Source organism: Triticum urartu, chromosome 5A (assembly GCF_056163025.1).
Source record: "Triticum urartu cultivar PI428250 chromosome 5A, HENAU_Tu73, whole genome shotgun sequence".
Lineage (NCBI taxonomy): Eukaryota > Viridiplantae > Streptophyta > Magnoliopsida > Poales > Poaceae > Triticum > Triticum urartu.
Window position 1 is genome coordinate 7,274,223 of NC_141877.1, and position 17,225 is coordinate 7,291,447.

Consider the following 17,225-nt stretch of genomic DNA (forward strand, 5'->3'; position numbering starts at 1 on the left):
GTACCGAAAATGAAAACCTTAGATGTCAAAATCCTTCATACATCAGAGGATTGAGCCAATTATTGAGGCAAAGTCATGGACCACACAGTTTTTAACACACACCTGTTGCTTTGCTCTCACCAATACCAAGCCAATATTTTGTGGAGTGGTTTGGTCCATGGCTTTAATAATGTTCCCATCATAGTTGTTGTCCAGAAAGAAAAATCATGTGGCAACTTATCTGTAAACTTTGGATACGTCTTCCAGCAACATCTTCCAGTAACGAGGAGCTTTACTCTATTTGTGTGCAGGACCTACATCTCACCGCTCTGCTTCAAGTGCTATTCATGTCCTCCTGAAACAAAAATCCCCTTCTCCACGGGCACTGGGCAACATCTGAAACTCGCCGCCACTTTGCAGCACCGCAGCAGGGCTTCTCCAGGTAATCAACAACTGTTTCTCTTCTTCCCAGAAAAACTGAATTATTTTCTCAACAACATAGTGAAAGTAGTCTGCATGGTTGCTACCTTCAGTTGCCAGACCTGCTCCAGGTAATCGGGTTTAGGATGCTTTGGACCAGTCATCCATAGTGGCATCTTTCATCCAAATGAATCGCATGGGAATAAAAATTCTGACAACCGTACTTCTTGAGATTGTTTTTCTATAAGATCCTCTTTGGTTCAAAGGAATTACAATTATTGTGGTTTTTGTAATGCTTGCTGGCTTCTGTGCTGTATGACTGAAAACATGAATAACTGTAAGAACCTTTTATTTGCCTATGTGCCTGTTTCTTAATTTTCATAGGTATTATATATCAATAGAGGAGAAGATAGTGAAGGACGGGCATCTGCAAAAACACAAAATACATTTTCATTGTTGCCTGTTTTCTTTCTAATTTCCAAGTTAATCTCATAGTCAGCGGACATACAATTTGTTTCTCTATTTGACTCAAATAGAAAAAAGGACAGCAGAAGCTGGGCTTGGACAACTGGACAATGGATGCAAGGTGGATAAGTATGAAATAGAAACCACATCAATACTTAACTAATTACCTATGGATTAATCATAACCATTTTCTAATTGACATAGCTTATACTAAGACTAACTGCCTTTGAATAACTGCCTACTGCCTGTTAAACATTATGCCTTTTTTCTTTTCTTTTAATGATTGAATGCAGCTTTCTTGCTTTCCTTAGGGCATCTCCAGCCGTTGCCCCCCCCCCCCCCCCCAGGACGCATAAAAATCGCCCCCTGGGGGCGAGCCGGCGATACACTCGGCGCTGGGGGCGGTTTTGCGCCCAGTCGTCGCCCCCAGCTCGCCCCCAGGTGCCGAAATTGGCCCACTTTGCAGCCCAATTTCGGCGAATAAACGGCCCATATGGGCGAGAATAGGCCCATATTCGGCGTGGTTTCGCCGTGTCTCGGCGTCCAATTATCAACACAATTATTTCTTATCACATATTTCATCACAGAAAAATTAAATACTTCAACAAAATACTACAACAACAAATAGTTCAATACAAATTATATAGTTCAACAAATAAAAACTCGTATTTCATCACGCGGCGTCCCCCTTGAGCCTCCATAGGTGCTCAATCAGATCTTTCTGCAGTTGATGATGCACCTGTGGGTCTCGGATCTCCTGACGCATACTGAGATAGGCAGTCCAAGTTGCCGGTAGCTGGTGATCAACTTCGGCTAGAGGACCCTGCCTGTAGTATGGTTCAGTGTCAAACACTGGGTCTTCTTGCTCGCTCTCGATGATCATGTTGTGCAAGATGACACAACAAGTCATGATCTCCCACATTTGATCTTTCGACCAGGTCTGAGCGGGGTACCGAACAACAGCGAATCGAGATTGGAGCACACCAAATGCCCGCTCGACATCCTTCCTGCAAGCCTCCTGAAGCTTCGCAAACCAGGCGTTCTTGCCTCTTGCCACAGGGTTTGAGATCGTCTTCACAAATGTCGACCATCTCAGATAGATGCCGTCAGCTAGATAGTACCCCTTGTTGTATTGGTGCCCATTGATCTCGAAGTTCACCGGAGGAGAATGGCCCTCAACGAGCTTGGCAAAAACAGGAGAGCACTGCAGCACGTTGATGTCATTGTGAGTTCCTGGCATACCAAAGAAGGAGTGCCAAATCTAGAGGTCCTGTGTGGCTACCGCCTCAAGCACCACACTGCAACCGCCTTTGGCGCCTTTGTACATCCCCTGCCAACCAAATGGGCAGTTCTTCCATTTCCAATGCATGCAGTTGATGCTTCCAAGCATCCCAGGAAATCCTCTTGCTGCATTCTGGGCTAGGATCCGAGCAGTGTCTTCCGCATTGGGTGTTCTCAAGTATTGTGGCCCAAACACTGCCATCACTGCCCGACAGAACTTGTAGAAACACTCTATGCCGGTGGACTCGGCCATGCGCCCATAGTCGTCGAGTGAATCACTGGGAGCTCCATATGCAAGCATCCTCGTGCACTTCTGGATGGAGGTGAATCCAAGAGCGCCAGTGCAATCCATCTTGCACTTGAAGTAGTTGTCGAACTCCCGGATGGAATTCACAATCCTGAGGAAGAGCTTTCGGCTCATCCGATAACGGCGCCGAAATGTTCTCTCGCCATGAAGTGGAGCATCGGCGAAGTAGTCGGAGTAGAGCATGCAGTAGCCTTGCAAACGATGCCGGTTCTTTGCTTTCACCCGCCCCGGCGCCGATCCACCTCGCCGCGGCTTTTCATTGCTCGCCAGCAGCTGGGCGAGGGCGACGAGCACCATCAGATGCTCTTCTTCCTGGACGTCGGCCGCGGCTTCCTCCTCCAGCAGCGCGGCGAGCTCTTCCTCCTCATCCGAGTCCATCGCCGAGACAGGCAAAACGCCGAACACCTTGCGCTCGGTGGGCGTGTACCCGCCGTTAAACCGCGCCTCCGCGGCCGGAAACGCCCAGCTGCTGTGGGAGGGGCTGCCGCGGCGAAGCGCTGCTATTTTCCGGCGGGGAATGGCTATCTAGCGGAGTAGGGCGGCGGCCGTCGCCAGGATATAGCTAGTGGTGGCCGAGGGCGCGGGGGGTGCGAGGCGAGTCGGGGGAAGAAAACCTTGACTTTTCCCCTGTCGGTGTGGGCCAGGCGTGCTTTTCCCTAGCGCCGGAGCCCCCAACGGCTCCCCAGCGCGACGGGTTCGGCCTGTGACCGCCGGGCGAAAAAAAGGTCCGAACCGGCGATTTTCGGCGTCCTGGGGGCGCGACTGAGCCGTTTTTTCGGCGCCGGCGCTGAAAAAATGGCCTGGGAAGGCCTGTTGGGGGCGCGGCTGGAGATGCCCTTAGAAGGAAGAAACAGCCTTCGGAGAAGGGAAGAAGCAACCAACGAGAAAAGCAATATTATACTTGAGAGTTGTCCATAGTGCAAAACAAAGCTTAGTCAAACTACAGACGGGGCAGCCACCGGTTGGCATTTCGCAACTGCCATTTGCCTGTTTCTTTGCTTGGTCAACAATTGGTAGCTGAAATGCTAGCTTATGCCTCTTGCAGGTCCCAAATCCCAACCATGTTTCATCCAGCATCTCATTTCCCTTGATATGCATGGATGCCTCTTGATCTTTGCTACCAGAGATGGATGCCCAGAGAGCCCTCACCTCGCTTCTGGGCCGGCTCACCACTGTCCTTGTCAACGAGGCACAGCTGCTTGGAGGCATTCGGGGTGATGTTGAGTTCATCAAGGACGAGATGGAGAGCATGAATGGTCTGCTCCTCCACCTCGCCGAGGCCAACCATCACGACCACCAGGTGCGGGCGTGGATGAAGCAAGTCATTGGCCTGACCCGCGACTGCGACGGAAACGTCGAGCTCTACATCCAGTATGTTGCAGGTGCTGGCCACCAGACCACAGGCCTACTGGGCTACCTTCGGCGGATCATCCGATTTGTGTGGACCATCCCAGCTCGGCGCCGAGTTGCGACGCGGATTCGGCAGCTCAAAGTCCGAGCGCGCGATGTGGGTGACAGGCGGATGAGGTATGGAGTCATCGTGCCATCTGCTGCTGACCAAGACGATGCAATATTCAATGCAAACTTCTTGGATCCATTGGTGGCAGGCGAAGAGGAAGATGTTCATAGACACGCTCTATCTGCAACAGACGTTGAACCGCCAGATGATGTGAATATTCTTGTAAAAGAAAGCATCGATCAGATGATCGAGTGGTTGAAGGAAGCACCTGTTGCTGTTGGAGATCGTGAACCACAGCCGAGGATCATCCCTATCCTATGGAATTCACACAATCCAAAGGAAGAAGAAGACTTAGCAGTCCGTCTTGCACAAGAAGTGTACCAACATCCCTCCTTGGTGGCCTCATTTGATTTCAAGGCCTGGATACGCGTCGGAAGGAGCTGTGATCTACACCATATATTGCAGGAAATACTTGTAAAAGTAGAATCCCTTCCAATTCCAGATGTAGAAGAAAACACGCTGAGGACCGATACAGAGCAAAGTTCGGAAACAACAGTGGGTGATGAGGCCATGGAACTCGCCAAGAAACCTCTGGACTATCTGAAAGGTAAACGTATCTTGATTGTTCTTGACAATGTGCCAGAGAGACTACCATGGGATAACATACGATCTGCTTTATCTCATAGTAGCTATGATTGCTCTCCCGGTAGCGCTATAGTCATCACGACATGGTCAGATGATGTAGCAAATTCATCGTCTCCGTACAAGATATTGAAACCACAAAGTTGTTTTTTTGTTTTCTACGATAAAGCAAGGGAGCTTACTGGTGGATCTGATAACAACACTATGGAGAATGTAGGGCGTATCTTAGGAGCATGTTACCCTGAGGTCTTCGCAATGGAAATCTTCCTACATCTTCTGCATGTCAATCCGAACAGGAGTAGGACACAGCTAGGCAACTTTGTGAAAAAATTATCAGATTGTGGGTCATACAAGAGAGCTGCAAAGCAAATGGTAAGATTCTCGTACAATGACTTGCCAACCAAGTATAGGAGCTGCTTGTTGTACCTAGCTATCTCTCCAGAGAATAACCGCATTAGGAGAACAACTGTATCTAGAAGATGGATAGCTGAAGGCCTCATAGCTACAAGAGAGAATCGCCCGGAAGATGAAGCTGATCGCTGTTTTGATGCCCTCGTCTCCTGGGGACTTATTAATCCTGGTGAAATCAGTGATGCAGGCAAGATCAAGAGCTACACAATGCATCATGTGGTTCGTGAAGTCATAGCCAGGATTGCTAAAGATCTGAACTTTGCCAATTCAGACCTGTCGCCTGATTTGGCTCGCCACCTTCCTGTTCACCATGGAATAGGACTGCAAGCTTCTCATTACAGTTATCCTGTGGCATCTGGTGGCAATGGCATCGTAGCACTTCTTCCATATCTGTCCAAGTCATCCCAGTGGCAGCTATTGAGAATGTTGGACCTAGAAGGCTGCAAAGGCTTGAAGAAGCATCATTGGAAGAGCATCTGTAAGATATTGTTGCTCAAGTACTTGAGCCTCAGGAACACAGATGTCAGTCAACTGCCGAAGAAAATCGAGAACTTGCAGTGCTTGGAGACTCTGGATATCCGGCAAACAGTGGTGAGGGCATTCTCCACAAAGTCAGTCATCCTTCCAATGCTGAAGCATCTGCTTGCTGGCCAGACAGATTCTCCAAGCAACAACACTGATAGGTTTAAGGAGTCGTTTACAACAGTGCGCCTTCCTAGTGGCATCCGAAGAATGGTAAAATTGGAGGTGTTGTCCCATGTTGAAGTTTCCGACAATGTTGATGGTCTAGTTGACATTGGCCAGCTGCTACAGCTGAGGAATCTGGGTCTAGTTCTCCATGGTAACAATGGTTGCTTGGGTCTTGTACTTCAACAGGTGGAGAAGGTGTGTGCCTGCCTCCGCTCTTTGTCAATCCGAGTGAACAAACTGGACAGAAGTGAGGGTAGTCATGATGGGGAGGAGGTGTTTGAACTAACCTCACCTCCAAAACTTCTTGAGAGCCTAAACATCAGTGGCATCACAAGTGGGCTTCCTGTCTGGATTGCAGAGCTCGATCAACTTTCCAAGATAACATTAAGTGAGACTTATCTGGGCGAAGCTGCAGTACGCACACTTGGAAGGCTTAGAATCCTGCGCTGCCTCAAGCTGAAGTGCAAGTCGTTCGCCCAAAGCGATCTCAGCTTCAAGGAAGAAGAATTCCAGAGTCTCAAGTCTCTGGTCGTTGAGGGAAGTGACATCACCAGCATTACCTTTGATGCGGGAGCGGGTCCTCAGCTCGAGATGATTGTCTGGTCTTTTGCCAAAATGGATTCAATTTCTGGAATCCACCACCTTCCCGGGTTGAAGAAGCTGGAGCTGAACGGTGACTGCAACCTGGACCAGGTGAGTGAAGCAATGGAAAAGCATCCCAACCGTCCTTGTTTCAAGCATAATGGACAGCATCAACACCAAGAAGCTGGAGCAATGGCTGCTGCCTCGTCTGCATGAGTGCTCAATGAACTACTCTCCGTCAGCAGAGATGCAGCTTAAGGGAACCTTGGTCAACTTCTTTGAGTGGCATATATATTTCTCTGAAGTTGAATCTTTCTGCTCATGTCAGTAAGTCAGTTTGTTTGCCTGTCTGCATATGTACGTGTGCTTGGTTTAATAACTACCTGTACTCTTGTACTTGGATTTATGATGTAAGTGACCGCTGTCTGTGAACTTCCCTCTCTGCACGCAAATCTCTTTGTTTTTGCCATTCAGCTGAACGTAAATCTCTTTGTTTTTGCCATTCCTTTATCATGCATAATCGATTTGTTTTGCGGACCCTGCCATAATTGGTCCAGGTAATGAAGTCATTCCCTTCTGCCATTTAATTACTTTGTACCGTACTTTCAAATAATGCACACACATGTTGTTTGGATGTCATATTTTTTGGAAGAAATCGAGCATGATTGTACATTGTTCGAAAGTATATATTGTTTGTATTTCTGGACCATTAAAATCCCTAGAGACATGCACAGATAGTATGCTTTGATTAACCTGAGCAAAAATGGAAAAAGAAACATATTAAAAAAATAGCAACATCTGTACTGTTTTGGCCCATACAGTGCAGGCAGTACTGCAGCAGCCAGTAAGTACTGTGTGGCATTTTTGTGTTTATTTCGAAACCAAAGAAAAGTTGATCGCCATTTTCCTGATCTGATCCGATGATCTGGGTCGATGTAACTTTGTTGAGTATGGTATTACTAGTTCTCCAGATTAGATTTGTGTCAAAGAGGGAAATGTATGTCTCGGTTTCGTGTTTGAAATTTTTTTTGAGTTCTTTTTTCAAACAGAGTTGATAATTTTGCAAAAAAGTACAATTGGTGCAAGGACCCTCAAAGAAAAGAAATTACAACTCAGTTCAGGAACTTGACAAAAAAAACCCCGAGCTCGAGCTGGAAAACGCAATGTTGCTGTTCTTCTTGGCTATTGTGGTTGCCGGGCACGGCTTCTGTGGGTTGCTAGGCACGACTGGCTTGTGGAGAGTATTAGCGCTGCTAGCGTGGGGTTGTCGCTAGGGACTCTACGAAAATATCATCATTTCGTTGTGGGACTTTATTGCTTTTTGCACCAGTGTTGAGAAGCGGAATTGAGGGCATGCCTTGCCGGTCTCGATATTGGCATTGCCATTATCCTATTATTTTGGAGACTCGTTGTTCTTCTGTGGCTTCCTCTCTTGAAAAGAAAATTTATGATAGGGCCACACTCGTTGATCTGAATGAGGCGTCGAGTATCGCCATGAGGTGGCACATGGAATTGTAAAGTGATACTAGGTCGGATGGTGTTCTTATTAATAGTTTTTCGCCCTACATGGTGTATGTTGTAGTGAGTTATTATAATAACATTTTCATTTAATTGATATATGGGGGTGTTTTTAATTAAAAATAAAAGAAAATACACATATGATTTCCACACAGGAAGTATATATGTGCTTCACACCGAAACACAGGCTCTTGCCTAACAAAAGAAACGATGAAATAGAAGAAAAAAAATGAAAAAACGAAGAAAACCTGAAAAACAAAAGGAAAACATCTCGGTGAGAAAAGTGCCCAGCGCGTGACAGGTGGTGGCGTTGGAGCGCCCCAGATGGCTAGCACGGCAGCTTTTACGAAGTCTAAACACACTTCATTTATTTCTTGAAAAAATGTTTGTGCATTTCAAAAAATGTTCGAAAATTAAAAATGTTTGCGTTTTAAAACTGTCTTTGGAGTTTTAAAAAATGTTCTTGTGTTCAAAAATCATTCACATATTCAAAAAATGTTCGTATTTTCAAATATTTGTTTAAAATAACTGGTCCATTCTGTGGGCTTCTTTCGCTGCTCTCTTCATGCTCAAGTTTCAAAAAATGTTCATGTTTTTGGAGAATTGTTCATTTTTTAAATTTTGTCCATGTTTTAAAATGTTGTTTGAATTGATCATTTTTACCCAAGCTAGCAGTATTAAAGGCAGCATATATATATTATAATAACTCATTTCTTAGGGCCGCGCTATTTGTCACCCGAGGTAATCTTTCAATCATTTCATAATTAAATTTAACATAAGTTATTCTTCACCCGAGGTAATCTTATAATCATTTCATAATTAAATTACGTTTGAAATTTAAATAGTTACATTTTTATTGATTCACTACGTAAAATTTGGCATAAGAAAATAAAAATATAGGTCATAAGATAAGAAAATTTGCAGTTTATGTGTATTTTAGACTATATTTTTACGTTTGTAATTTTACATAACATAAAATATTTGTTACGGCGATTATATATTTTCTTACGGTCTTTTTTTACGTCGGAAATAAGACAAAACTTACGGAACATAAAATTACGGTGCATTAATAGTAAAATAGAGGGGGTGAAGAAGAGAGAGAGAGAGAGAGAGAGAGAGAGAGAGAGAGAGTACAGTACACTGTCGTACGTTCATTACGTACACATATGCTGTGCACGCTAGGTTGGAACCAGGGCAAAGTGTGTGTGACAGACTTTCAACAGAAAGAAAAGAAAAGAAAATAATGCAAAACTCTAAGACGCAGAGAATCAACTGTACGTCCAAGTCGAACTAACTTTGGAAGAAATTTCAACTCATTCGAAAGAAAATTCGCAGTGTTCTGTTTTGTTTATTCAGAAGAAGATGCGAGTGCACAGTGGAATGGAATCTGTCTCAATGTTCTGTTTTGCTCAGCATCATGGATCTTGTAAATGGCAGGCAGACAGGCAGGCACGCGGGCCGGAGGCTGTCATGGATGGGCCAGTGAACAAACACTGCGCAGCCCAGATGGAGGGAGAAGTGTTCCCATTAGTATGTTGTGGAGGCCCATCTTCTTCGTCGGAGAGCAGAGTGGGAGGCGCCGGCCATCGAGGGCGGCGGATCAAAGCATGCGACGAGGAATCCGAATCAACCTCCCTCCATCTTTCACCTGAGGTGAGTAATCCGAATCAACTGCCCCCCTCCTCTTGTCTTAGTTTGGCCGGCGAAGGCCGCCTCCCCCTCTGTTAATCGATCTTGTGCTAGCTGACTCTGTCTGAGGTGCATCAACCTCATTCACTGAAACAAGTTTCTGTTCAACCTCTGTTTCATTGGGATGGACGCACAGTCTCAACTCTCAGGTCCGAACTGCAGAACAGAAGAAGCTCAGCAAAATCTGCTCTCATGTGGTACCTAATCCTTTTGTTTTTTTTCTCTTCTCTAGCAGGCACCTAATCCTTTGGAAAAGTCTTAGTGTCAACCGACTTTTTTTCTGAACCGGGCTTTAAACCCCTTTTCATTGCAAATGAACGGAAATATATCAGTTCCAGAAAACATTTCAGAGAGAGGGAAAGAAGTAAAGCGAGTTTGAGCATTGCTAGGAAACCCACTGCACCACGCCCGATATCGAGACGAGTGCTATGGGGCGAAAACCTAGACAACACCATATAAAAGTCTGCCTACAGGAACAGTTCGACATAAACCTAGACTTTTCCAAAAGATTAGGTGCCTGCTCGAGAATAGGAAAAAAAAAAGGAAAAGTCTTAGTGTCAACCGACTGATCTCTCCTTTTACGTAAGCCGTGTCGTTGACCTGACACGTGTCCCGTGGACCCAGAGCACTGCTTCTGCCCTCGTCCTTATCCCTTCCCTTGGGATCGCATGTGATCCTCTCAACCTGGCCATGCTCGGTGATGCATAGGTAAATGCTGGTGGGTGCCTGCTACGAGCGGGGGTGCAAAGTCAGGTGCTCACGGCGTCTGCTGTTATAGTGCGGCGTTGCAGCTTTCCTGCAAGTGATACAACGATGTCGCCGTTGTTTACTCGAGCCGTGGGTAGTGCCTCCGCTATGAAACCACAAGCAACGTGCCTTGCTCCATTAATCATTGGCCCACCCGTTGGCGGCTGTCGGTGCTGCAACAAAGCAGCACTAGCGTTGTGATGGAGCACTCCCGGGCCACCGGAGCATCCCCAGTGCGGCGATGGAGATTCGTCGGGCCGCCGAAACCTCATGGGATGATTTAATGGAGCATCTCCGGGTCGCTGAAGAATCACCGGTGCTGCAACGAAGCATCATGAATGTTGTATTGGAGCATTGCCGGGCCACCGGAGCATCACCGATGCTGCAACGAACCATCACCGGTGTTGTGTTGGAGCATTGTCGGGCTGCAGAAGCATCGTCGGTGCTGCAACGAAGCAACACCGTCGTTGTGTTGGAGCATTGACGGGCCGCCGGGGCATCGCCGGTCTTGTGTTGGAGCATTGCCGGGTCGCCGGTCGCCGTGCTGCAACGAAGCATCACTGGTCTTGTGTTTGAGCATTACCGGGTCCGCCGGAGCACCGCCGTTGTTGTGTTGGAGCATTGATGGGCCGCCGGAGCATCGCCGGTGCTGCAACGAAGCATCATTGGTCTTGTGTGTTGGAGCATTGTCGGCCGCTAGGGCATCATCGGTGCAGCGGTGGAGCTTCACATGTCGACGAGGCGGTGCGAGGGAGCATCATGTGCGGACGTTGGTGCTACGATGGAGCATCGACGAGCCACCGGAACATTGCCGGGTCACCGGAGCACGCCGTCGCTGCAATGGAGCATGAACTGGCACTGGGATGGAGCATCGCCGAGCCACCGAAGCATGACGACGCTGCAATAGAGCATGAACTGGTGTTGCGATGGAGCATCGACAAGCCATCGGAGCATCACCGGTACAGCAATGGAGCATCACATGTGGACGCCGGTGGTGCAATGGAGCATCGCGCGTGGACGTCGGTGCTACGATGGAGCATCGCGGGCTCTTCAACCACCGTCGCGTTGCAAGCTACAAGGTCAGCACCCGCCACTGGAGATGTCGCCAAGGATCGTTGTCCGGCGTTGCTATGAGCTGGTTGGGCGCGACTGCTCCCCGGAGTAACCCTGGATATTTGCGTTGTAGCATGCTTGGTCATGGCGAGCTCACCGACGTTTTTGCTAGGAGCTGGTCCGGCGTGGTTGCTCGCCGGAGTCACGTGGTTGCTGCGCTTGCGCATGCTCGGATGGAGTTGGAGTGCTTGAGCAACGAAGTAGGCAACGGCTAGACACAGACCGGCATCTGCACCACCACCGCCACGCTTGCGCTCGTAAGCTGACCAAATCAGCTGGTGGCTACGCTGCGTCCATATCACAACGATCCGACGGCCACACACCCGACTGATTTCTAGGGAAAATCAGTCGGTTGACGCCTAGCACGCGCCTAATCCTTTTGTACAGGTAAAGGTAATTGTTTTTTTTTTTTTGAAACAGGTAAAGGTAACTGTGATTTTGCTTCCATCTGAACTGTTGCAGGATGGGTTTGTGTAAAATTAATGTTCTGGCTTGCCATGCTTTTACTACTAGATAACAAGTAGAGAAAATCAAAACCAAAACATGCATATTGAAGTGAAATGAAGTCTCTGCACAATTCTAGCATGCAGATGATGATCCACGCCCAGCTCTTATCATAACTAGTGGCTGGGGCCCGCCCCAGGCGGGCCTCCTTTGCGTCACTGTGCGCACTAATCTTGTTGCTGCATTTGTCAACGTGCGTATGCAGTGCAAATGAGTACCAACTTTAAAAAATATAATACACGAAATAAAACTACAGAAACATAGTATTCACTAATAGGTGACAACCTTAGAAGGTGGAGGAATGATCACAGAGCACGACAATCGGTTGAAATTAAAGTCTAACATCCTCCAAAAGACGGCGACCTCCCAAAGAGAGGCAGAGTCGATACACGGATCATATGTATAGGCGATAGCTGTAGTTGACGGTGGTGCACCTAGAGACGATGCACAGTGAGAGACGTGACACCTTGCCTTGCGCTTGAAGTGGAAGGCACATATGACACCTTCCTGGATGTTTGTGTGGTTGTGAAACCATGACCAGTTCATCATGATGCTGGCCCACTTGTCGGTTCCAAGCATGAAGCCACTGGCATAACCCTCGGTTCCATCTCCAAGCTTGACTGGGAGGGTATCATGCATCATCTTGGTGGATGTATTTCTTCAAGTTGTCATGTGTACTGCACATGAAAGTACTGTAAGGTAGAGAGAAAAGGATTGAGGGCATGGCAGAAGACAATATCATGTCATGATGAGTAACTACAATGAAAGAGGCCTAACAATGTAGTGATCGAAGGATTGTGTTTACAAATTTCTGACTGAAAACTCTTGAGCAAAGTGTACAACGGGCTGCACTCACCACAAGACTAACCATAACTTCATGGTTACAAGGCATGCTTAGCAAGTAGTAACTTATCAAGTTATTAGTATTTTTCTTCTGTGGTACTTAGAGTCTAAAGCTTGAGCAAACACATTTGATCTACACAGGAAAATGATGGAAGCTTAGGCTGCATTTGTTTAGAGCTTCAAGAAATGCAAGATTCTGTTGTTTTCTGCCAGGAGAAAATTAGATAATAGATAAATCTTGGAGGTGTGCAGTTTATTACCTCGACAACATAGCACACAGAGGCACGACACTTCAACACCTCAGGCAATCAGCGTGATTACCTAACAAGATGAAAAGGCTCAGAATGAATTTCAGGACAACACTGGTCCTGACAAATTAAGTAAAATCTATGCATGGAGGGTGAAAGGAAAATATAATCAGAGGGTGAAAAGAACAATATAATCAGACAATTGCTCGTAACTCAAATATAAGACCTAGATGGATATATTCTGTCCAGAATACTGCTTGTTAAAGAAGAATACGTACACATGAAATAAAATCTAGTGTACGAGCAAGCACGGAATCAATCTATATGCAATATGAGTAACCTGAAAAATAAGATAGATACAAACACTTGTTCTGACTAATGTAACTGAATAAGCTATGCAACTATATGAGTAACCTGTAAAATAGAATATGTCCTCAAATATTTCAGACCAACTTTCTTATATAGTATAGAAAGTTCATAGGGAAACATTTTAACCAAATATATTTAGGGTCAGTAGGCATCCATACATTAATAGACATAACGAACAAACATTTATGTAGGTGTGGTTATATCAACCTTCCACGTAATTCATGACAAAAGCATATAATCTATTTATCTACATTAGATGACAGAAGTAAGAAACAAATGGAAAGGAAAGACAATCTGCATGGTGTCTCCATCATGAATCTCATTGTCACCCGAAGATTGCTCTTTCTTTATTTTAGACCAGTTTATAGTACATCCACTCCCCACAGCATACTTCGGGCCTGTTCTGAATCTCTCCCACTCCAGATTTCACAAACTGTCAGCTCGGAGCAGCCCCGAACGCTTTACCGCCAGGAAGCTAACTTCACGAAGCAAAGATGGGCCTAGTGCAATTTTAAGAAGCAAGGGAAACCGAGCTCTGCGTTTAGAGGAATCTGGAGTTCGGCTTATTTACGGCGATACTGCCACCGCCTAAGAAAACGATTCGATATGTTCTGTTTCTCGCTCGTACAGTAGGCGCACCAACCCCTCGCACCCCTCTCCCTCGTGTTCTCCCACGTGCTAATGGGCTGCTTTCAGCTGGCCCAAAGTGGCAAGGAACAGGCCTGCAGCCCCCCAGCTGGGCTGCCAACTCAACATGGCGCTGGGAGAAGCGACCGCTGCCGAACACATTCCAATCGACAGGTGAAGTGAGAAGCCACGCCCAGAAGCTGGATTTGAGAAGTTTGGAGAATCTGGAGGAGATCAGAACACGCCCTTCATTTCCAAATTGGAGAAAACAGTATGGTGCTCTTGGGCTCTTAAATCTTAAGAAAATCTACCAAGATATTTACCCATCCAATAGAATTTTTGATGGAAAATATGCATTCTTATGCAAATTCATTATCATGGCATGGATCACTTAAGCAAAAAGCATAAATGTGGCTAAATTATTTTCGACGCTGAAAGCATATGCAAACTGAAATAGTTTGCAGCTTCTCGATCAATCAATTCTTCTTTTGAAATAAAATGTGTGCCATATATCTGAAGGGACAAATACATAGATTTAGCTTGACAGTTAAAGCTAAGGCACCATTTCTGGGTGTTGCAATGAAAAGCTCGGTCAGATACACCAGGTTGAGAAGTTAGACAATGCATACAAAGTAGGACGATGAGCATGTTGCCACTTACCCAAGACATGAATTTCTTGAGCATGTCTTGCTTTTGCATTTCATCACTTGTTGGCAGACCCATCTAGTTCTGACGTTGGTCAAGCTCTGACAAGAAAAAAAAGTGAGCTAGCTATCGTTTAAGGGCTGAAGAAATTGTAAGACGTGTAGTCCAACAACAAGGTTGTGAACAAAGCTTATCATCATCATCTTCTCCACAGTTTATCTAGTCTCAGGATCCAGATCAGAAAGTTTGCTAATGCATCTTCTAATTACCCGGTACCCTTTGTTCTGACAAACTGAAGACTGTCAAACAATTCCATCTCCAACACACCAAACCAAATCAGAGAATGGATGGGCAACAGAGCCGAACCTCCAAACGCCCACTTTTGGAAGGTTTCGCTAGTGTCCAGGAACTTTGGGGTGCACGCGGGCATGGTCCAAGTTCCCTGTCTCCACTCTCCAGCGCATCTGAGACTGGGCCAAAAAAATGTCCAGCTCATGCAAACAGAGTGTTGGATGATGGACCCCAACGGTAGCATTAAGGACTTCGCCTGTCGAGTACATTCCCATCTAGTGTTCAACAAACCTACGGTCACGTGGATATCAAGTACTCCCTCCGTTCTAAAATAGATGACTCAACTTTGTAATGAAGTTAGTACAAAGTTGAGTCATCTATTTTGGAACGGAGGGAGTAAAAGGGTAAAATTAGGATGTTGGAAATCCACTAAGATCCACGTCGTGGTGCAAAGGAATTATTGAATGATTATACATGCCTTTATGATCAAGATCCCAACAGCAAAGTGTCCATAAATGACAAAACATGGTGATAAAATAATTCTGTCTTCTGTAAATGCACCCTTCAAAATTCAGAATACAAGCGTGCAAAAACAGTTTGTTAGTTTGTGCAGAAGACAAACCTTCTCTCTTTCCTCAGGTGATGGGTGTACATTATGAGTGCGTCGGCTTCTTGCACTATATCTGCTTCTACTACCTCTATGGCAAAATCAAGGTCATAAACCTGAAAAGAGCATGAGAATATCTTAGTAACTGGAGCACTGAAAATACTCTGAGCTAAGAGAATAAACATCTGAAAAATGTAACAAACAGACACATACATGATATCCATCAGACCATCAATTCAAGTGAGAGGATAGCAATTTCTATGAGGCAATACAGTGTGGCAAATATTAAATCAATCCGGGTGGCGGTGAGATGTGCTAGAAGACAGGGTTCATTCAGGTTCAGCGGAGACAGAAAACATACCTCAGGGATTTGGACCTGCCATGAGGATGTTGGGACTGTGAGCAGAAGCATAAACTTCTCTCACCCTGTGCTACAGAGAAGAGAGGGTCAAGGCCCTGCGATGCGCCTCCTAAACTCGTCGTCTCTCCATCTTCCCCATCGGGCCATCCCCACAGCGCGCGGGCAACCGATCTGGCGGAACCAGCGCCTCTCCTGCTGCTCTGCTCGGCTTCCTCCTGATGGCCGTGGGGAGAGGCTGGGGAGCAGGTATGGTGGAGGTGGCTTTCGCGGCGGCGGCGGAACCCTAGCAGCCGGTCTTGTCTCTTTCTCTCCCTCTCTCGCACATCCAATTGGGCAGCACAGCTCTCTCGTCATTGGCTGTCATGCACAGTACGAGGGTGATGGCGTGGACATGCCGACTGTTATTGGGTTGTATTTCCTGTTTGGCTAGAAAGAATATGCCGACTGTTATCTGCTCCTGCTGTCATGTGGTCGTATGCCAATCATCCCTTCTTTTCATTCTTGGATAGGTACTTATCGTCGTTACATAATTCTGCTTTTGCTTCCATCTTGTGTACTGCAACCTTCCGGGGACAAAAAATCGTGTCTACTGTAGGATGCAATTGTGCAAACACTAAAAACAATCTACTAGCTAGCCTCCAAGATCAAAATCTACAAGACGATAACAATTAAATTACAGAAAAAATAAATTGAACTGAATTGAATTCAAGGTGTGTGCATTTTGGGTTTATTGTGCTTGTAAGGCTAGAGCATGCACATGATGTTCCCATCCAATCCTTCTCCATGCCAAGGTTTTGGATCCCAAGTGCACATTTTTTCTCGAGGGGAACCGGAATTCGCGGTTACCAAAAAATTCGGACGAAATTTGAAATTAAATTTTGAATTCAAAATTTTTTTAAGTCGATATAGATAGGTGTTTAACTTCAAAAATTATCACGTACCTGGTCTAGGCGTAGTGGCTGTTCAAGCCGAACTTGCCCCTTGCTATAAAAGGTGGCGAGTTCGACCCCTTGCCATTCCAACAAATTTCTAGTTTTTTTTCAACTTTTGCATATCAAAAAGAAATTAAAAAACGTGGTTCAACATACGAACCCGCAACGCGCTGTTGAGGAAAGGCAGGCGTTGCCACTAGGCCACAACCACTGATGTTAAAATAGAAGAGATGGCCTATATTTAACTACACTTTGAGCGTTTGAATTCAAAATATTCAAAAATTTCGAGATTTTTTGCCCGGTATAAGTGTTCCTCGAAGGGGGGGCGATAAACGCGGTAACCGGGCGAGATCGCGAAATTTCGTTCGGTTACCAAAACAGTGGTCCATGCCCAGCTCTCATCATAATTTCCCCCGCATTACCTTTTCGTCTAGAAAACAATATTTTATGGTGTAGAAAGATTGAGCTGGTCAATCAGGCGATCACGGACCACAC

General features: G+C 46.0%; 2 protein-coding genes and 1 long non-coding RNA gene across 3 annotated transcripts; 1 reads left to right on the forward strand and 2 right to left on the reverse strand.

Moving 5' to 3' along the window:
* Nucleotides 1-244: 244 nt before the first annotated feature.
* LOC147967412 (disease resistance protein Pik-2-like) lies at nucleotides 245-7,685 on the forward strand. Its single transcript, XM_087525285.1, has 2 exons — nucleotides 245-421; nucleotides 3,498-7,685. Exon 2 carries the CDS (start codon nucleotides 3,579-3,581, stop codon nucleotides 6,450-6,452), a length of 2,874 nt encoding a protein of 957 aa, XP_087381411.1. The 5' UTR covers nucleotides 245-421; nucleotides 3,498-3,578; the 3' UTR covers nucleotides 6,453-7,685.
* A 4,344-nt stretch (nucleotides 7,686-12,029) lies between these two features.
* On the reverse strand, nucleotides 12,030-14,642 carry LOC147967413 (uncharacterized). Its single transcript, XR_015603753.1, has 3 exons — nucleotides 14,555-14,642; nucleotides 12,911-12,971; nucleotides 12,030-12,484 (listed from the first exon to the last, which is right to left on the reverse strand). It is a non-coding gene; the product is annotated as an uncharacterized LOC147967413 (long non-coding RNA).
* A 9-nt stretch (nucleotides 14,643-14,651) lies between these two features.
* On the reverse strand, nucleotides 14,652-16,170 carry LOC125532365 (uncharacterized). Its single transcript, XM_087525296.1, has 4 exons — nucleotides 15,799-16,170; nucleotides 15,453-15,553; nucleotides 15,309-15,379; nucleotides 14,652-15,121 (listed from the first exon to the last, which is right to left on the reverse strand). The coding sequence occupies exons 1-4, from the start codon at nucleotides 15,847-15,849 to the stop codon at nucleotides 14,805-14,807; spliced, it is 540 nt and encodes a 179-aa protein (XP_087381422.1). The 5' UTR covers nucleotides 15,850-16,170; the 3' UTR covers nucleotides 14,652-14,804.
* Nucleotides 16,171-17,225: the final 1,055 nt, after the last annotated feature.

Excerpts from the sequence above, each read along its gene's own strand:
- LOC147967412 (XM_087525285.1), top strand. The coding sequence starts at position 3,579 with ATGGATGCCCAGAGAGCCCTCACCTCGCTTCTGGGCCGGCTCACCACT.
- LOC125532365 (XM_087525296.1), bottom strand. The coding sequence starts at position 15,849 with ATGCTTCTGCTCACAGTCCCAACATCCTCATGGCAGGTCCAAATCCCT. Across the intron at positions 15,380-15,452 it reads CACCTGAGGAAAGAGAGAAG|AAGACAGAATTATTTTATCA; the intron begins GTTTGTCTTCTG and ends GTGCATTTACAG. Across the intron at positions 15,122-15,308 it reads TTGGGATCTTGATCATAAAG|GTTTGTTGAACACTAGATGG; the intron begins GCATGTATAATC and ends ACGTGACCGTAG.